The 21,731-nt window shown below is 41.0% G+C and overlaps 1 protein-coding gene across 1 annotated transcript; it reads left to right on the top strand.

Annotated features, from left to right (window-relative positions):
* The first annotated feature begins 210 nt into the window (after positions 1-210).
* Positions 211-21,121, top strand: eno1a (enolase 1a, (alpha)). Its single transcript, XM_018741786.2, has 11 exons — positions 211-308; positions 7,123-7,217; positions 13,457-13,552; positions 14,079-14,137; positions 15,937-16,006; positions 16,156-16,289; positions 16,597-16,819; positions 17,512-17,709; positions 19,033-19,343; positions 19,509-19,567; positions 20,649-21,121. Exons 2-11 carry the CDS (start codon positions 7,133-7,135, stop codon positions 20,716-20,718), a joined length of 1,305 nt encoding a protein of 434 aa, XP_018597302.1. The 5' UTR covers positions 211-308; positions 7,123-7,132; the 3' UTR covers positions 20,719-21,121.
* Positions 21,122-21,731: the final 610 nt, after the last annotated feature.

Genomic DNA, 21,731 nt, shown 5'->3' with positions numbered 1-21,731 from the left:
AAACCTCAGTGGCGCACTGCCTTATAGCAAAGCATAGCTCGGAAATTCTAATGAAAAGTGCACTGGCTGAGCATCAGAAGTCATAAAAAGTTCCAAAAAGGGACGCACGTGCCGGCTCCCTCGAGCCATATACGGCGCGTGAGTGTGTTGGGGGGGGCGGGTGGCATGACGTGTGTCGAACCAATGAAATGGCCAGAAAGCCCTTCCAACGTTAGTTGCCTGCGCTGAACGGATTTTCTTGCCTTCTCTGAATTAGCGCTGCATTAGCCCTCCCTCGTCGGAACTGCGCGAGTGTCACGCAGTATAAGGTAAATGTGGATAGGCATGTGGCGTCCGCCTGTCTGCTGAAATGAACAAATAGTTCTTTTATTCTGCTTTAGTATAACTGGCCTGATTATAACAGCAATGATACAACTAAATTTGAAGTCATCGAAATGTCATCGTGTCGCTGTAACTCCTGCATATAATCTGGCTGTCAGTCAGATCATAGCGGTACTTATTATTTCAGTCCGTTGCCTTGTGCAGCTAGATCCTGCAGTTATATTTCTTTATAAAGTTTATAGAAGAAACATGATAGATACTGCAATACTTATTTTGTTTATTTCTGTTTAATGCTTTGACTCGCAGTATTATTTTTCACGGTCTTAACTGGAATATCATGTAAAAAAAAAAAGAATGGGCTGTATAATATGTATATTATACCTGTTAACTGTGTAACCTGCTTATCATGTTACGAGACGTTATTACGGATGTTTATCTCTCATGTGAACCTTAACTTTGTTCTAGGTCAAAGATCCGTCACAATCAATAAACGTTTAATAATATAGATGTCACATGGTGGTATATTCGGGTTAGGTAAAGCTATACATTCTCTAAGACTTTATTTAATAGACTTTCATCAATTGCTTCTTGTGGTCTAGAACCTGTCCTGGAAACACCTGAGCAAGGCAGGTTGCAACCTGAACAGCCTGTTTTCTTTTATTAACGTCATAATTCTACATGTGATCTACCTTTAAATTACTGAAAATAAAAAATAAATCATCTTCACGCTCTCCAGTTACTGTAAGGCTGATTGTATCTGCAGTGTGGGAGTATCTGACCACTTTGGTGTTTTATGGTTTACGATATCGAAAAAAGCTTAATAACAGAGATGATGTATTTGCCAGGGAGGTTCGGTTAAAGAGCTACAATAAAAATCGTACTTTTTAAAATATTAACTATAAATGACGGGAAAAATATCACTAATATGACTGAAAATTAAAATGCATTGTCTCCACAAACTCTTAACGCTGTTCTGATCGTGTTTTGAATTGCACATCACTTTTGCTCAATAGCAAAGGTACTTTTTTGAAAAATAGAACTGAAAAAGTGAAAATAAATGGGAAGAAAACACACTCACTGGCTTACTTTACTGTTAGGGTCATGGTGGTGTGGAACCTATCCCGGAATCATGGGGCACAAGGATAAGGAGGAAACACCCAGTTAAAAATAAATAAACTGTAAAATGTTTGTATTTTCAAAAATGAATGTCTACCACATCTGTAATATGAGGACTCAGTATAATTTGACTTTCTCAAACAGTTCCCTTATGGAAATTTCCCTGAAAGGAGACACGTGTACCTCTGCTCCTGAGTAATATAACATTTTTTTGTGTATTATCTCTATAAACAGTGTAGAAACTTCTGAGAACGTTGCAAAGTATCACTTTGTTAATGCTGATTTTCTGGACAGTCTCTGGGAAAAACGAGTCAGAAAATAACAGTTTGTCCAGCATGGTATTTGGATTTATCATGGTAGGTTTGCTGTGAATATTTACATAAGTACTTATTTTTGAATTGCACAACTTTACTTATAATAAACCTGCAGGTAATAAATACAGTAAGTAACATGTATGTTAACCAATGTTATGTATAGATGACAATTAAAGATGTGGCTTTTCATCCATCCATTGTCATCAGCCGTTTGTCCCAAGTGGGGTCGCGGCGAGCCGGAGCCTAACCCAGAAACACAGGGCGCAAGGCCGAAGGGGGAGGGGACATACCCAGGACAGGACGTCACTCCATCACAAAGCATCCCAAGCAGGGCTTGAACCCCAGACCCACCATATAGTAGGAAGTGGCTGAACCCAAAGATGTGGCTTTATTTTGTAATATTATGAAATTGTCAGTTGGCTTTTACGCTCTAAACAATACAGATATTGACAGTTTGTTGTCAATTTCGGAAGCTCTAATTGTGACCTTACTGTAAAAGCTGAGAATGATAATTATTGTTTCTGAAGAAATCACCCCTGAGAGTCAAGGGTATCCATTCACTATCTGTTGGCATCAGCACTTTGTGTTACCTAAGCCAGCATTATATGTGCATTGTAGATGTCCCAATATATAGATAGTCATAAAGTGGGGATTCTAAACACCACCTTAGTCAAAGAGAATGGCTGTAGGTGAGTTGTTAAATTAGTAACTATGAAAGATGGCTGGTCACCCACCAACTGATTCTTTGAAATGCTAGATGAAACTAACATTTCTGAGTCATATTAGGAGTAAGAGAGTATCCCTCTGGCACTGACTGCTGATTATGATGGATAACCAATAAAGGATGAATGTACTGTATAAGGGGGTGTGGTGGTGCAGTGGGCTTGGCCGGGTCCTGCTCTCTCCTGGATTTGGGGTTCGAGTCCTGCTTGAGGTGCCTTGCAATGGACTGGCATCCCATCCTGGGTGTGTCCCCTCCCCCTTCAGCCTTGCCTCCTGTGTTGCCAGGTTAGGCTCCGGTTCGCTGCAACCCCCGCTCAGGAAAAGCGGTTTCAGATGATGTGTGTGTGTGTGTGTGTGTGTGTGTGTGTGTGTGTATATTTATAAAGTCAGACCTGATTGACAGTAAAGATGGTCAGTGTTGAGGTATCTGTCAAATTCTTTTTAATAATATACCAAAAGTTTTGGGGAACTAAAGATTAAGAAGCACTCTTAACAACCGCTAATCCTAAGGCCAGGTCACAGCAATTCAAAACTGTCCCGAAAGCATAAGGTGTAAGGCATGGTACTCTCTGGATGGGATGCAGGTCCATCACAGGGTAGCTACTGTGAAAGAAATTTCTCCTCTTTTCTGGTAGCCACACACAATCGCACACATTCACACAGCACAGGAAATTCATATTCACCAATCGACCTAAAACGCATGTCTTTGCATCGTTGGGGGGAAAAGAGCACACAGTGGAAACCCAGACGAACTCAAGTAGAACATACAAAGTCCGCTTAAACTGAGCTAGGAGCAAACCTACATCCAGTTACACAGCCTTAGCACTGTGAGGCACCCACGTTATCCACTGAACCACCGTATCACCCTAACTAACAAATAGATTAATTAGATTTTTCTTGCTATTGATAATTAGCAGTGTTGCCTTCAGTACTATTAGGTGATTTATTTCTTATTCACTCTATTAACTGAGTCACTTACATAATCCTGACCATGTCCAGATTTTTTTCCACCCATGCTGTACTTACCATTCTAAACCTAATCCCTGTCATTAACCGCCCCGGTATAATGGTGCTTTTATCTTCCTGGGAAGCTCACAGATAGCCCTTCCTGGAACTGTACTGTACTTGAAGTGACACCTTTACTACTTAAATAAACGTATCTCTAGCATTGCAGTTAAGTTACAAACAACCATTGAATCCTGATTATTGTCCAGTCCCATAAAGTACGTTCAACATCTTTTTTCACCTACCCTAGGAACATCAGCCCTGATCTGATACTGCTGAACAAACCACATCCGATGTGATGCTACTGAACAAATAACACACGATCTGTTGCTGCTGAACAAATAACATAAACACACATATTGTCTGAAGCTGCTAGTCCCAAGCAGGGTCACGGCAAGCCAGAGCCTAAGCCGGCAACACAGGGCACCCCAAGCAGGACTTGAACCCCAGACCCACTGGAGAGCAAGACCCATTCAAACCCACTTCACCACCACACCCTCCCAAACAAATAATAATTCCTTAAAAAGACATCAGAAGCGATATACAGATTCTCCTCTGCTTACAATGGTTCAACTTACGATTTTTTTTTAACTTACAATGGTACGATAGCAATAGGTAGAATCTGCACTTCGAATTTTGAATTTTGATGTGTTCTCACATTCCCGATATGCGGTATGATACTCTCTCCCGATGCTGGGTGATGGCAGCAAGCTGCAGAATCCACTCAACCGCACTCACAGTCTCTGTAGTGATCACGCCAACGAGTGTAAACAACCAATACTGCGTTGAAAGCATTTTTTTATTTAATGTTTTTGCATCCCATTATGTCTGCTAAATGTCCATGTGTGTCTCCTGCTTAAATTTGCCCAGCTATAGGCTATGGTAAGTGTTCTGAGCACATTTAAGGTCGGCTAGGCTATGATGTTTAGTAGTGTAGTACTGTATTCATTTTTGACTTACGACTTTTCTGCTTACGATGGGTTTATTGGAACATAACCCCATCGTTAGTTGAGGAGCATCTATAGTTCAAGGAGGTAATTATGCTAAATGATTTTGTTCTAAGTAGAAAGCTGAAGGTTTTGTTGAAAGTCTAGGAAAAAGTAGCATTTCTGTGTTGGATTTGTATTTTCACTTGACGTATTCTGCTCTGTGCTGGTTTTCAGCGTTCTCAGAATAAGGGAGGGTTCACATGTTCTATTCCAGTAGACTTTATTTATTTGACCACATAACCAAAGGTACCACACAGACATTTGAGGAAAATGGACTTTCCATTTTTTCAGTTGTTGTGGTATATTATAATTTAATGAAACTAACTAAAACTATAAAACCTTTTGAATGAAACATAATACATTGTTTCCTTCATATATTCATGTGTAAGCAACTTAACAGCTGGCAGATCATATAGCCACATTACATACACATACACACACTTTCAGAACCACTTGTCCCATATGGGGTCACGGAGAACCGGAGCCTACCCAGCAACACAGGGCGTAAGGCCGGAGGGGGAGGGGACACACCCAGGATGGGACACCAGTCCGTTGCAAGGCACCCCAAGTGGGACTCGAACCCCAGACCCACCGGAGAGCAGGCCTGCGGTCCAACTCACTGCGCCACTACACCTCCTCTACATTACATACACACTGTCTGAAACTGCTTGTCACAAGCAGGGCTGTGGCGAACCGTAGCCTAACCTGGCAGCACAGGGTGCAGGGCTGCCGAGGGAGGGGACACACCCAGGACGGGACGCAAATCCGTCACAAGGCACCCCAAGCAGGACTCAACCTCCAGCCCCACCAGAGAGCAGGACCCGGCCAAGCCCGCTGCGCCACTGCACCCCCCATTAGCCACATTGCATCCCTTACAAATCAGAGGCTTATACAAGATACACTTATAGAAAATTTCATATTAAACAGAACAAACAAATATAAAGAAAAATTTATTTCATTGTACAACTTATAAAATAGTACAAGAGCATATTTATTGATTTGGTTGTCGGTATGGCTTTGGATTTCTAGGGAGTCACTCATACAGGTTAAGCTTTTGAAAAGCTTTTTCCAGTACATTGGCACCTCAACTCTGGTGTTAGAAACCTTTGAAGATATAATAATTCCAGGTTACTTATTTATTTTCAGTTGCATTTTCTCTACTTTTCAAAAATTTCTTTCTGTTGCAGACCAAAAAAAACCACCTGCATCCGTTCATTAGTTAGCAGTTAAATGCTTTCAGACTACAGCAACAAAACAGGAGAGTGAAACTACCTTCATTCAGCTCACTTTCACAGTTTATAGGTCAGGTGTGATGTTCCTGAGGGTCAGTGAAAAAAGATGCTGAACACTGGACATTTATGGGGTCGGTCAGTAATCAGCTGGATTTTGTGGAGAGAATGTATTTGTCTTTGCACTCAATCACGTATACTAATCTCTTGTCCTGGCCAGGGTCACAGTGGTCTGGAGACTATCCCAGAATCACTGGCTGCAAGGCAGTCAGTGGTACACCCTGGACAGGAAGCCACTCCATCGCAGGGTAGACACACAGATTCACACACTACTGGCAATGTAGCATTGCATGTGTTTGGACTGTGGGAGGAAACCCACAAAAATACAGGGAGATCTGAGCAGTTACATGACACTTTTCTCTAAAGCAACATACAATGTTAAGATTAAAATTATTCACCCATTTTATACAGCTGGGCAATTGAGGGTAAGTACCTTGCTTAAGGGTCCTACAGCCAGAGCTGAGGCTTGAACCTGCAACATTTGGGCTGAAAGGTAGTTGTTCAAACCCCTATACTACCGGTTGTGCCCCCTACTGCAACAAAACAGGAGTGTTTGAGCAGGATTCAAACCTACACCCATTCAGCCCAGGTGCTACTCGCTGTGCAAGCATGTTGCTCTTTTTTTTGTTTGCAGCAGTTTTAAACTTAATGCAACTTACACACACACACACACTTTCTGAACCACTTGTCCCATACGGGGTCGCGGGGAACCAGAGCCTACCCGGCAACACAGGGCGTAAAGCCGGAGGGGGAGGGGACACACCCAGGACGGGATGCCAGTCTGTCGCAAGGCACCCCAAGCGGGACTCAAACCCCAGACCCACTGGAGAGCAGGACCCGGTCCAGCCCATCGTGCCACCTCGCCACCACACCCCCTTTTAATACAACTTAAATTTATAAAATTTTTTAAAGTGTTACAAACTATTTTCATTAGTTGTACCTTTATGCGAGATTATACAGAACCTTACTTATAAATAAATTTTACGGACATTTATTTAGCATTTATTGATGGTGTATATGATAAAGTTGAAAATGGCTTGAAGTGGACAAACATATGATAAATTGGTCATTGATATCATAATTTTAAAGGAGTTTTAATTTCAATATAGTTTGAAGTTTAAAACGTAAGACAGTGAGTAGTGGAAAAATAGTAATGCAGATATGGAAATAAGTAAATTTGTTTAGAACATCTGCAACAATGGCCTACATACTCCAATTGAAATTACGTGAATTTTAGAGGTAAAAGTGAGTTTTGAGTGACAAACAAATAAATTTACAAACAGATTTCCATTCCACTTGTGTTTGTAAGTTGAGGATCCAGTGTACTGTGTAAAGTTCTGTCTCAATTTCCATTTATATTTCCAGATCTAGCACCATGTCCATCCTCAAGATCTACGCTCGTGAGATTTTTGACTCTCGTGGAAACCCCACAGTGGAAGTAGACCTTTACACAAAGAAAGGTACAGTCAACAAGAAACTAGTGTGTGCACACAACACGTGTTGGTGTTTCTTCCTGAGCACTTGCTTTCATATGATAAGTGAGGAAAAATTAAGACAATAGATCGAGAACCTAACATTAATTTTTAGTGTTTGGTTGTCTACAGGACAGGACAATAAATAAATCAACTCAGGATTACTGCAAACTATGGAATCTTCTATGGATTTCACTAGCACTTGTCATAGGTCACTCACAGCTGATGATGATGATGCATTAAAGATATATCTTTACCGTCAGCTGACTGCTTTTATATTTCATTGGTCAAGTTCACTAGCAGCCGTGTTCAGTGTTTAGGAATCAAACTAGAGTGGAGCTTCATCCCTCTTTAACAACTTAGTTTTGTCCAAGGAATTGAACTCAGGAATAATATGAGTCTGAATATGTTTAATAATTTGCCAGTGTTTTTGTTTCTGAATAGTGAGAACTGAATTTCAGCAGGTCTATATTTTTTAAATGAGTTAATTGATGAGTTGCTCTTGTTTTATTGTTTTGTGTATGGGCTGATAATTTTTTGTATTAATGTTCATTAATATTGACTGCAAGTTAAATGCTTTCAAAAGAACTGTAAACATTTTTTTACAAAATAAAGAACAGTCATTTTCTTAAAATACATATAAAATGAGACTTGAGACTTTCATGTCTGCAGCCAAGTTTCTTTCTCTTAATGCAATGCATAAATTGTACTTTTGCTGAGATGTACGTCTCTTTGGAAAAAAGCGTCTGCTAAATGAATAAATGTAAATGTAAATGTAAAATATTTTGTTCTGAAATTATAACAGCTTGCATTTATTGATTTAGCAGAAACTTTTCTCCAAAGCAACACAAATCTCATAACCAAAGTGACTTACAATGTTGAGGCATTTACAGTTATTCACGCATTTATATAGCTGGCTAATTTTACTGGAGGCAGGAATCAAACCTGCAACTTCTGGGTCCAAAAGTAGGAGTACTAACCACTTCACTACCCGCTGCCTCCACACCTAAAATTTTTAAGTCACCTTGGACAAACTGCTCACTTAAATCATGGTTAACAATAATACTTAGTACTTTGGCTACTCTGCCCACCTCTGTTTACATGTTTACCAATTACATTTTTGTTTAGAGTAAATTTTTAATCCAAAAATAAATTTCACTGAGAACAAATTCTACAACAGAATATAAGTTGAAAACAAAGCACTAAAACAGTTCTATTGACATCGCCCAAAATGGCAAGGTACAGCAAGGTAAGGGTCTGTTTTGCTTCACTTTTGACAAATATGGGCAAATTCTATTGAGAAACAAAAATGGTAATCAAAGCAAAGCAATTAGGGTATCATGTGAAAGGAAGCACACTTACAAAAAGGTTCGAACATAAAGAGGGCTATTTTGCTGTAGTTTTGACAAATGTTTGTGCATTCTAGAATGAAAATCATTTCAAAACACAGATGCAGATGGCTTGTTTTAGATTGAACTTGAAAATTTAAGCAAGTTATGTGCCTGGACAGTTGGGCAACCGTTAATGTCGAGCTCTGACATGGTCCAATTGTTAACCTGCAGGCAGTTGAACTGTGTAAGAATGCTGTGTACGGCTCCATCAATTGACATGTCTCATCATCTCGGCCGGAGTTAATCAATGTTTTGGTATATAAACGTACATTTAAAAAATTTTTGCTCTTTACAGCTGGATATGGGATTGTTGCCTGGTTTGTTGCCTAGTGAAAACAAATGCAGTTGAAAAGACAGAATTATTGTGATTTTTTTCTGCATCAAATGTGTGTTTATCCCTTAAAATGCTGAGGGCTCCCTTTCCAATGAAACATAATAGGGCCATGGAGATTAGATGGGTTCTGTAACTTATTGTGACAGAGTATGTGAGAGTGTGTTTTTTCAGGAAACTAAAGATGTATTTATGTTCCGGTTAAGTTACTGTGGAAAGACAGTGATACAAAAGCTCAGGAGTAGTTGCAATCCTTTTTCAAATATTATGAGATCAAACCTATGCGCTCCTGTTTCCCACAGCATCACACACACACACACACACACACACACACACACTTTCTGAACCGCTTGTCCCATACAGGGTCGCAGGGAGCCAGAGCCTAACACAGCAACTCAGGGCGTAAGGCTGGAGGGGGAGGGGACACACGCAGGACAGGACACCAGTCCATCGCAAGGCACCCCAAGCAGGACTTGAACCCCAGACCCACCGAAGAGCAGGACCTGGTCCAACCCACCGCACCCCCCTGCCCCCCGCCCCCCCAGCATCATACAGTAAAGGGGAAATGGGAGGAAGGGTGGAATGACTAAAAATAGCCCCGCATTATGTTACACTGCTTAGGTAGCAACATGCCTCTGCCATGCTTTATGCATAGCACGTTCCAGTGTGTTCATAAATACATCAGAGGCTGTCATTGGTCCAGACGTCCAGTAGCAGATCAAGTCATTCCCAACAAGGGTACATCAAGGATAGCAAGGAACTCTGTGGATAGTAGAGGTATCTTTTTTCTAGTTACCACTCACAGAGTAACCTGTGGGTTTTCTGTTTTGTTTGAACTTCATTTGTTTTGGGGAATTTAATTATTTAAGAGAGTTATATAATTGTTGTTCCCTTTAAACAAAATACTTCTTCACACACACACAATGCCTACAACTGCTTGCCCCGAGCAGGGTCACAGCGAGCTGGAGCCTAACCCGGCAACACAGGGCACAAGGCTGAGTGAGGAGGGGACACAACCTGGACGGGATACCAGTCCACCACAAGGCACCCCTTTCTTCACATAGTATATTAATATATTCATAATACATGCATATATACCTATATTTCAGGTGGTCCCCGACTTACGATGGTTCAGCTTTATGATGGTGAGTTGACAGGAGACATTCAGAAGAAATCATACTTCAAGTTTTGAATTTTGATTTTTTCCCTGGCAAGTGATATGCGGTGCGATACTCTCTCGTGATGCTGGGCGGCGGCAGCGATCCACATCTACCAGTCTGTCACACAGAGGTGTGTATTAGGTGTATTAAATGCATTTTCGACTCAAAATATTTTCAACTTATGATGGGTTTCGCGCGACATAACCCCATCATAAGTCAGGGACCACCTGTACATTTAAATTTGTTAATTTAGCGGACACTTTTCTCCAAAGCGACTTACTCAGAGTAAACCACAGTGCATTTCTTATCTCAGATGGAGAGATATGGACACACAATTCTCAAAGTAGTTGATTAGTCCATCACCACTGTTTTTGCATGCATTACACAAATACACACACACACACATTTTCAGAACCGCTTGTCCCATACAGGGTCACGGGGAACCGGAGCCTACCCGGTAACACAGGGCGTAAGGCCGGAGGGGGAGGGGACACACCCAGGACGGGACGCCAGTCCGTCGCAAGGCACCCCAAGCGGGACTCGAACCCCAGACCCACCGGAGAGGAGGACTGTGGTCCAACCCACTGCGCCACCGCACCCCCTATTACACAAATAAGTATGTAGAATTGATAGGAATTATTTTTTTAATTTTAACAGATAATATAGCAAAGGTTTATGGAGCAATACTGGACAACGTGGTTCTCAAAGAGATATGTTTAGAGACCCATGTTCAGAGCGTCGCAAAGAGCAGACTGGAGACCCAGGTGTGGACCCAACTGCAGGATCGTTTATTGCAAAAAGATACAAGGAGCAAAGTGAAACTCATAGTCGGTGACAAGCGTGGTTCAATCTGAGGTGCAAATGTGTTTGAGAGGAGAAACCGAAGATGTGGTCTATGCCGTAGGAGACAGGAACAGGGACAAGGAGACGGGCGAGGGAACAAGGAGGGAAATACATGGAGAAGGACAGGTAAGGCGTTGTGGAAGTGTCGTGAACACAGGAGGGATGGTTGTCTCAAAGATATTTCGCAACCGGGGAGCGGTGGACTGGTGTCCTTTATACCTGACTGCGCTGATTGTGACTAAGTGGTTGTGATTGTGCTGCGGGCATGGGTGTGACACAGAGAAAGTCATAATATATACATATATTTTCTTTGCTTAATTGCTTGAAACAATGCTTTCATGTGACTCTGGTGCATCAGGGAACTGGAGATTGGACCCAATTTGGGATTATTCATTCGACTGGTGGCTCCTTTGTCGAATTGTTGCGCTCTCTGCTGTTGGAGAAGCTGCGGGTTGTCTTAGATGGATGCCGACATCTGTTACAGGGTCTTTTTCGTAGGAACCAAGCAGAGCTTTCTGAGCCTGTCCAAATTGCTTATTTGATTGGTGGAGGGGCAAAGTAAATCTCGTGGTCGGGGCAGGCGAAGGTTCAAACTTGAGGGCTGAACATTGTACCAAGGATGATCCAGAAATATGGTCAAAGGGACAAACGATGGTCATGGCTGTGGGAGACAGGATTTAGGGACAAGGAGACAGGCAAGGGGAAACGATAAAGGGAGATCTAAAGAGCTGGTCAGGTAAGGTGAGTGTATGGTCAAGGAGCATAGAGGGGAGGTTGTCTCAATGAGATTCCACCACTGTGGAGTGGTATAGTGGTGCTTTTTATTCCTTGATGTGCTGATTACGGTGAGGTGCTTGTGATTTGAGGTGTGGGCATGACGTTTCATTAGGAATTTGGTTGTAAATTGACTTAAATGCCATGCAAAAGTAATAGAGTGGTAAAAAATGTTTGAGGTTGTATGTGTGGGGTCCAAGGAGATGATCTTTTAAGAGGAGACACTGCTCTATTTTGGCTGTTGAGAGTATTCTTCTGAGTTCCCATGATTAGGTACAGATTGCAGGGCATTAATTGTGTTTCCTTTATTTATTTTGTTGGGTTGGGCTTATCTCTCCACCATTCTAAGTTACATGAAAAACTGAATTCTTGGAACAGGTGCAGACAAGCCACCTTGGTACTTGATTTTTCCATTGCAGTTAAGCATATTTGAAAAGAACAGAATTTCACCCTTTTGTGCATTTATACAGTGACATATTTTTTGGCACAGGTCCAGTTTTTTTTGTTTTTTTTTTTTATCTGTCCTGCACTGCTTTTGTCAATTTTTGCTGGCCAGTTACCTCTGAACATACTTGGACTTTCATAAAAACCTACAATAATATTTTTGTGAAGTATTTTGAAATATTTATTAATTAATAAGGGAGGCTGCCTCCATCCTGGGAGACCTACCTGGAACTCCCTCCCAGGATGGAGACAATAACAGAAAATTAACTCAAGTCCATCATGGACAATTCCCATCATCCACTTGCCACCTTGGTCAAACACAGGAGTACTTTCAGCAACAGACTGGTCAATTTTTGGTGTTCCAGGAGCAAGTAATTTTCACAGCAGTCCTCACACTCAGAGGTGGTGACCTCTTAATGACTGAGTGACATTGAGCTCCTAGGAGGCAATCGCTATACACCCTGCACCATCTCACCTCACTCTACCTTATCTTGTGTAAATACACTTGGATGTTTATATAACTTACTCATTTACATAATTTATTTATGTACTTATATGTCTTCTGTGGAAGTCTGTGTATATGTTTGCATGTATGTCTGTTGTACACTGTATGCTGCTGTAAGCAAATAGAAATTTCCTCTCTGATTAATAAAGTTTAATTCATTTCTTAAGAATTTTGATTTCTTAGATGAGCTCACCAAAGTTTATTAGTGAAAACAACCATTTAGAGGGAAAAATAAATGTGTTCATGAGCTACAAAAGGTTCATCTTTTCATGAAATATGTAAAATTCTAACATCATCCATCCATCCATCCATCCATCCATCTTCCTCCGCTTATATGTATAAAATGTACAATTTAATGTGAAATATATTATGTTTATATTTTACATTTTATACAAACATAATAAGAAATTAGCTGGGTCTAAATACTTTTTCAAGTAACTGTAAGGTCTCAGTCTCTAGCCTTGCTCAGTGGTGCAGTGGGCTTGACTGGCTCCTGCTCTCTGGTGGGTCTGGGGTTCAAGTCCTGCTTGGGGTGCCTTGTGACGCACAGGCGTCCTGTCCTGGGTGTGTCCCCTTGCCTTCCAGTCCTATGCCCTCTGTTGCCGGATTAGGCTCCAGCTCACCACAACCTCCACTTGGGACAAGTGGCTCGGTAAATGTCTGTGTGTATTTGGAGAGGTTACAGTAGAATGTCATAAACAGCCCAGTGTATGTTAAACTTCTTCAGCTTGATGGGTTACAAAGTATTTGTATGAAGTGCTTATTGTCCCCTCTATCAGGGTTCTTCAGAGCAGCGGTGCCCAGCGGTGCCTCCACTGGGATCTATGAAGCCCTGGAGCTCCGAGACAATGATAAGACCCGTTATCTGGGCAAAGGTGTGTATGCATGTGTGTTTGTGTGCAGACTCTTCTGTGTACCCTTTCAAAACTAGTTGTTGTCTATTATTAAAGCATACTTTCTGAAAATGAGAATTTTTTTCTTGCATTACTAAACAGGCCAGTTTACTAAAGTAAGGTTTAGTAGGATTAATGCTTAAAAATTACAGGCATATTAAACTTTTACCTTTATTCATTTAGCTGACACTTTTCTTTAAGGCAATTTTCACTGTTATGCTACCTACAATTATTTACCCATTGATACAGTTGGGTAATTTTACTGGAGTAATTCAGGGTAACTACCTTGCTCAAGAGTACTACAGCTGTGGGTGGGATTCAGGTCTAACCCCTACAGTACCATCTTGAAAAAAATTAAATTTAGTCAGAATTCACAAAACTGAAAATGTCTTGTGATCTATTTTTCACTTGTCTAGTGGCATTTTCCCTCTTTCCCTGTTCTCTTTTAATTTCTCTCTGTCCCCCTTAACTTTCTTGTACAGTTAGTCTTTCTGTTTCTCTTTGTCAGGGGTCAAAAGAGCCATTACATATGTTAATGAATTCTTGGCACCAGCCCTTTGTAATCAGGTAACTAAAAGTGTGAGGCTTAACAGGAATTGGTAAAGTGGTTCAAGAAAAATGCATTTGTTCGTAGAAGCATGACAAGGGGTCTTGGTTTGCCATCTTGACTACGTCTAGCCTTTACAGACAGTCACAGATCATGAGAATATTTTTGTACTTTGACTAACATGGCTGTCAGACTGAATAAGTTGCACATTAGCTATGCATGTGTCAGACACACAGCCTAGAAGAGGGGCCAGTTATCTGTGATTGTCTGCTTCTGCCTGCTTTGCATGTTACTACCTTCTTTGCACCCGTGATGGACTTGCTTGTTCTTTGCAGGTGTTTCAAAAGCTGTTGAGCATATCAGTAAAACAATTGCACCTGTTCTGATTAGGCAGGTATGATGTTTGATGTTCCTCAGCATCTGAAGCTGTAAGAACATGTGCAGTACTGCTAGTGTGGTGCCAGTCCATTTTCTGTACCAATGCTCACTGCTCAATGCCCCTTTTTCCTGTGGTTGAGTCACTTGGGTTCTTTATTGAAAAGTATTGACTTTTCCTTTGCTTTTTGCTCACAAGAATTCTAAGGTACAGGAATGTAACGTGGGGCATGGCTTCTCCTGCACATATTAATTGTCAATTTTCCTGCCAGCTCCCAGGTAATTCAGAAACAATTGTAAAGAATATGCTAAAAGTTGAAAATGCCAGGAAAAGCTTTGCATAACACATGAAGGGATAAAACACATACCGTAGAGGTAGGGTGCATCTTGCGCTTGGTACATCAAGTGCATGGCAGTCACAAACTTGTTCAGTCACACATATACACAATAAGAGCAATTTAGAGTCAATAATGCACCTGAAACACGTCTTAAAACTTTAGGAGGCAGTAGGAGCACTCAACAAACACCAGGACAACATGTAAATTACACTGAGACCAAGCCATAATCAAACCTATATATGAACCCACAGACAGCAGCACCTGTACAGCATGTGCTGTGCTACTTTACCACCCAGTAACAACAGAACAAAACAGAACAGGACAAAATAATAGTAACAAAAATGAGGGGAAAGGGAAAAATTAGCTTACAGATATAAGCAATTATTGCATATATTGCTGATATTGCAAATGTAAGCAATTTTGAACATGTGGGTCTTGAGCCTGCATCTAAAGGTACATTGAACATTGAGCAGCATTAATATTCATGACTTAATATTGAATTTCATTTTCTTTGTGTTTAAAAAAGCCTTAATTTTCTATGTTTAATGAAAAAAAACTGGTGAACCTTTTTGTGGGTCAGGAGCACATCATCTATTCCAATTTATATTAACAGTAAAGAGTTTTTTTTTTTTTTTTTATCAAGGATTCTCTTTGTATCTTTATGAACAGATTATTCTCACTATGTAAGGGAATCCAGAACTTTCTTACTAAAATGTTGCTATATACTGCGAAATTGCAGTTAAATTCAGTCAGAAGTGTAAACCAGTAAGATACTGTTTTTTTCTATTAAAAAAATGTATTATATTGATCTGTTTCGGGCTTTATAATTGATAACTGCTATCACTGTTTTACTTGTATTAACCATGTAGGCTAATGTTTAATACAATAAATGTTGAGAATTGCAACAGTGACTTAGAATTTTGATTACAGGGGAGTGTGTACTTCCGGCTTTTTAGCTGGTCCTGGAAGAGCTGTGAAATTTCTGAGTCTAAAGCAACTCAAACTGGAAGAAAATTAGAACAGCATTTAAATGGATGACCATAAAATGTTTAATAGCACTAATGTGCACTGGATTGGTTTTTTGACCTTTGCGTCCTTTCCCTTAGAGCATGTCTGTCCTAGAGCAGGAGAAGATTGACAAACTAATGCTGGACATGGATGGCACCGAAAATAAATGTGAGCTTTACAGCAATGGTAGAATTTACAAAGTCCAAGATTTATTCAGAAGTCTCCTGAAATGTGTACTGCAAGTTGTGTGAATTGTACTGACTGCTATTTTTTCAGACACAGTGGAATTTTGTTATTTTTCTCCTGCAAAATTTCAGCCAAGTTTGGTGCAAATGCCATCCTCGGTGTCTCCCTGGCGGTTTGCAAAGCTGGTGCAGCAGAGAAGGGCGTGCCCCTCTACCGCCACATTGCTGACCTAGCTGGAAATGCAGAAGTCATTCTTCCAGTGCCTGTGAGTCCCCACTACTGTTTGTGATCTATTTAAGCCACTCTTTTCAGTGTATGCCAGTCCACCCTGTCTTTCTTGGTTCCTGCTTATACTGCATTGCATTTTACTCAATTGCTGTACTTTAGTACTCAGACTATACTGCTACTTGGGTAATTATATGGAGATAAAAATTACATTCCTTTTGTTGTAGAGATGTCTTGTGGCCCCAGCTTTCAGTTTGGTAAAATATTTTTTTAACTAGTTGTACCTGTTTATTTGGGCTTCATAGTGCTGGTTCCTCTTCTGATTGGTTTCTTTATCTCAACGAAAGGCTTTCAATGTCATCAATGGTGGCTCTCATGCCGGCAACAAGTTGGCCATGCAGGAGTTCATGATCCTGCCTGTTGGCGCTAGCAGCTTTAAAGAGGCTATGCGCATTGGTGCTGAAGTGTACCACAACTTGAAGAGCGTCATCAAGGAGAAGTATGGCAAGGATGCTACCAATGTAGGTGATGAAGGTGGCTTTGCTCCCAACATACTGGAAAACAAGGAAGGTGAGCCAGAGTTGAGCCATTTAGCCCTCAATCTTGATAGATATGTGTGTGATAGGGTGAGAATCTTTCCTGGTGTTTCACAAAACAAGTTTAAAAGCAGCATAATGTGCAATATGAATCTGATTTAGGAGCTGTAGTTTGTTGAATGCATGCAAGTTTTGTGTACTGTTATAAGGCCTACAAGAATTTTTTTTTTATATATTTATTCATTTTGATGATACTTTTTTCAGAGACTTGTAATGTTAAGTTGCAATGATATACCCATGTATACAGCTAGGTAGTTTTTACTGGAGTAGTTTAGGGTACATAGCTTGCTCAAGGGTACTATAGCTGTAGGTGGGATTCAAACCTGCAACCTCTGAGTCAGTAGCTCTGAACATTATTCCACATGCTACCCTTATTTTTATTATGTGGGAGAAAATTATAAAACTCAATCATTACTATCTCAGTAGATAAGACTTTTTCCCAGCAAGGTAGAACTTCTTAATGAATTTTTTGTTCATTTTGGGTACAATTTACCAGTGAACAGATTATCTTTTGGTTAAGCAGTGTTTACCTTTCACACCACAATAGCAATGTGTGTTTTAAAGTCTTTGTTATGTTTTCTTTTTTTTTTTGGCAATGAAGATACATACTCATTGTGTTCTGTGTGAATCAGCTGTTACTGGTGATTGCTCTGCTACTGTTCTTAGCTCTGGAGCTCCTAAAGAACGCCATTGCCAAAGCAGGCTACACAGACAAGATTGTCATTGGCATGGATGTGGCTGCCTCTGAGTTCTATAGAGATGGGAAGTATGACCTGGACTTCAAGTCCCCTGATGACCCCAAACGCTACATCACCCCAGACCAGCTGGCTGAGATCTACAAGAACTTTGTCAAGGACTACCCAGGTGCAGCTTCTTATTTCTGGTGTCCAGTTTTTAAAATTTGACTTATCGGTCCTAAAAATGTCCCATTACCATTGTGTGGATTGCTCATCTTGTACAGTGCAGCCCATTGGCAGGATCATCTACACTGCTAACTGAAAAAGGGCAATATTGTAGCGTTCTGCACTTTGGGTTCATATGGGGCAAAGAAGGACGCATGGACAGCGTTCATTACGAATGTTTATTGGAACACCGGCACACAGCAAGAGGTTTCGACATATACACAAGGAAATAATGCTTCTAGTCCAAGAACCCCTATTCCTCAAGGACCTGCATCTTAAGCCAGCTTTCCCAGCCTGCTTAGTCTTTTTCAACCTTTTATTAACTGTTTTATACACTGTCCAACAGACACTCACCCCCTCAGAATCCCCGTGAGCCCATGAACAGCTGTTGGACAATTATTTTACATTTTCCCCACAATTCCCAACTATTTATAAACATCTTTTACCGCTCAAACATGACACCACTCACATGTCTCGTAGCTTAATGAGGTTTAGCAAACATAGGTAAACTGTTAAATCATTGCTGAATTATTTTGCATTACATTGTTGCTTTTACCTTGATGTAATTGTTATGAACTGTAATTTATAGTCATTGATTTAGTAGACGCTTTTCTCCAAAGGGCCGTACATCTCTGAAAACAATACAAAAAGTGCACTACATCAACAGAAGGAGAGATTTCGATGTAGACGTTTCTTGAGTACAGTCAATTTGTCTCATACAAACTTATAAATGAGTATACATTACATGAGTAGCTGCATTTGATCTTTGATCTTTTATGCATGGGACCACTAAGCAGACAGAGGTGAAGGAGTGGAGCAATCTGGTTGGGGCATAGTGAGTTATCAGGTCTTGTAGAGAGCAGAGAACAAATCTGTTGATGTTTTGTAAGCTGTAACCAGAGTCTTGAATTTGATGTGAAAAGGTATAGGAAGTCAGTGGAGAGAGACAAGGAGACGGATGAATGAGAATGCTTTGGGACATCAAACAGAACTTGTGGAGAGGTTTGATCAACTGTAGAGGTTTGATGGCAGAGGCTGAAAGACTAGACAGGAGAGAGCTGAAGTAGTCTAGTCTAATTTACACAAAACGGATGGATATTTTGCTGCAATGTAAGTACTTTCTTTAGGAATGAAACAGCAGACTTTGCCCCTTACCAGCAGAAATCTCTGTTAACCATTACTCTTAACTGCTACCCAAACCTGTTTCCACTGCATCACAACAGTACACAGATGTCCACTTGATTCTTGCCTGGTTTGTTTTTTATTATCCCCAATTTCTTCCAAGTGGTCTCCATTGAGGACCCCTTTGACCAGGACGACTGGAAGGCATGGGCTAGCTTCACTGGCAGCACTGACATTCAGGTTGTGGGGGATGACCTCACAGTGACAAATCCCAAGCGCATTGTCAAGGCTGTAGCCGAGAAGGCCTGCAATTGCTTGCTGCTTAAGGTCAACCAGATTGGCACTGTCACTGAGTCCTTGCAGGCCTGCAAGATGGCCCAGTCCAACAGTTGGGGTGTGATGGTCAGCCACCGCTCAGGAGAGACTGAGGATACCTTCATTGCTGACCTTGTTGTGGGACTCTGCACAGGCCAGGTACAGTAAACTAACTTATCGTGAAGCTATATTCAGTTTGCATGCACATATATACATCTTCTAAGTACCGAGTAAGACCCCCAGTAAGAAGTATGTTCAGCAGAGAGTTCATGGTGATGTCTGTACATGGGAATGAAGCAGTGACCTTCTTCTTTGACCTCACAGATCAAGACAGGAGCTCCTTGTCGCTCTGAGCGTCTGGCCAAGTATAACCAACTTCTGAGGTGAGGAAATTTGTTAAACCCCGCCAAGTTGAAATGCCACCTCTGTCCTGTACGCTATATTTGTTCATGACATTTGACCGAAAGGGTGAATAGGAACCCAGCCAAACTAACAAATAAGAAATTGTGCATTACAACAATTTCCTGTTCATAACTGTGTTGAAAAGGCTGTTCACAGCTTGTTACAAAGCAGTACACCCTATTTTTAATAAATATAAGTAATCAGGAAAAGAGAGTCTTACATACAATTAGTTGTGTTCAAATAGCTAATGTCAGTGCTGCAGAGAATCTGGTATGCTTGAAAAAATAGTATGACCTACTATACCCTACTATAAAGAACTGAGAAAAAAGAGATTGGTTAATAGTGACCGCTGTTCTCTGAAATATATATACTGTTTCAGAAGCACCCTCAAATTGGCTCTTTACATTTTTTCAGCATTATTCATAGACCATGTAAACAGTCCTTCATCTATACATCTTGCCAAATTTTGACACATTGTATCTGAGGTTTGATCTGTTGTTGACTGAGGGAAAACATAGAGTACTAACCTCTTTCCTCTTAACTCCAAAAAAGGTATATTGTTAAGATAATATTGTTATACACACATGCAGTCTGAAGCCGCTTGTTGCAAGCGGGGTCACAGCGAGCTGGGGCCTGGCCCGGCGGCTTGGGGCATGGGGCATGGGGCATGGGGCGTGGGGACACGCCCAGAGTGGGACGGCAGTCTGCTGCAGGGGACCCCAAGCAGGGCTCGAACCCCAGACCAACCACAGGGAAGACCCTGGCCGAGCCTGCTGCACCACCACACTCCCCCCCCAATATTGTTATAATTACTTTTAATTTATTTACTTAGAAGATTGTCATTTTTTATTACATAAACTAAGCTTGTGCAGTTTTTTCCTTTGTTAGAACAGCAAGGGGAATATGGCAGTTTGATATGGAGATTGTCAATTTCATATCACATGTTGGAATATGGGAAAGGTGTTTATGCCCTATGTAGCACCAAGAAAATTGTTCAGTGATGCAGGTCTGCTCATTGCCTGTTGTAAGAGAGCTTTCTGTGTATTCTGATTCTTTTGGCAGGATTGAAGAGGAGCTAGGAGACAAGGCCCACTTTGCAGGCAAGAAGTTCAGGAACCCCCTTGCCAACTGAGGAGGTTATCCAACTTCTCCATCCCTATAGTCAAGCACTTGCAGATGTATACAAGCCATGCTGGCATCAAGTGACCTACATTGGAGCAAGTCACTGCTAACTGCTTGAGTGGTGCCAAGAAACCATGGAGATCACCACACGCCCCTCACCTGCAGGCTCCACACCCTAATACCCCTGGATTTTAGAGCACAGAACTGGCAGTTGAGTTGTGTTTGTCCTAGTCTGCTGTCCATTGTGAGCTGTGATCCTGAAACAGTCATCTGTGGGTCATTGTTTTCCATGATGTTTGTTTAATAAATGGCTAAACATATAATGCTGTCAGAGGAACTAGAAAGTTTGTGTCACCTTTATGACAAGTGCTGCTGTATGTGTGAAACAATAAGAAATAAATAATCAAAACTGACATGTCAATAATTTGTTGTTCATTCTATCTTTGTATTGTATACTACCTTTTAAAACTTATGGAGGGTTCAGGCCACAATAAACATTTGCCTGCATGACATTTTCTCCTAATGAATAGTGAATTGGACAAAGTTTTATCTTAAATATTTAATAATGGGGGGTGCGGTGGCGCAGTGGGTTGGACCGCAGTCCTGCTCTCCGGTGGGTCTGGGGTTCAAGTCCCGCTTGGGGTGCCTTGTGGCGCCTGGGTGTGTCCCCTCCCCCTCCGGCCTTACGCCCTGTGTTACCGGGTAGGCTCCGGTTCCCCGTGACCCCGTAAGGGACAAGCGGTTCTGAAAATGTGTGTGTGTATTTAATAATGGAGGTTGTGCTGCTAAAATAGTTCAATTTTTTTGTTGTTTTAATTATTCATTTGTTGCAGTACAGTAAGCTGTGATCGAGAAGTGAAAAATGGGATACATCAAGAAAGTCCTTCCATCATGACACAGTTGCTACATATGTGACTCGCTAATTATAAATTGTAATCTGCATAGAGTTTTAAATAATGCAACAATTCAACATGTCATGTACAAAATGTGTGAGTAATAAAACATGGTTTCCTAGGTTTCAAA

The sequence above is a fragment of the Scleropages formosus genome, chromosome 25, assembly GCF_900964775.1.
Source record: "Scleropages formosus chromosome 25, fSclFor1.1, whole genome shotgun sequence".
Classification (NCBI taxonomy): Eukaryota; Metazoa; Chordata; class Actinopteri; order Osteoglossiformes; family Osteoglossidae; genus Scleropages; species Scleropages formosus.
Note: the sequence above shows the minus strand (reverse complement) of the source record. Positions and strands in the feature narration are given on the sequence as shown.

What these genes read in the sequence shown, in the direction of transcription:
- eno1a (XM_018741786.2), top strand. Translation starts at nt 7,133, where the DNA reads ATGTCCATCCTCAAGATCTACGCTCGTGAGATTTTTGACTCTCGTGGA. An exon ending in GGATGGCACCGAAAATAAAT is followed by an intron (nt 16,007 to 16,155) that starts GTGAGCTTTACA and finishes GCAAAATTTCAG; the next exon opens with CCAAGTTTGGTGCAAATGCC. An exon ending in CATACTGGAAAACAAGGAAG is followed by an intron (nt 16,820 to 17,511) that starts GTGAGCCAGAGT and finishes TACTGTTCTTAG; the next exon opens with CTCTGGAGCTCCTAAAGAAC.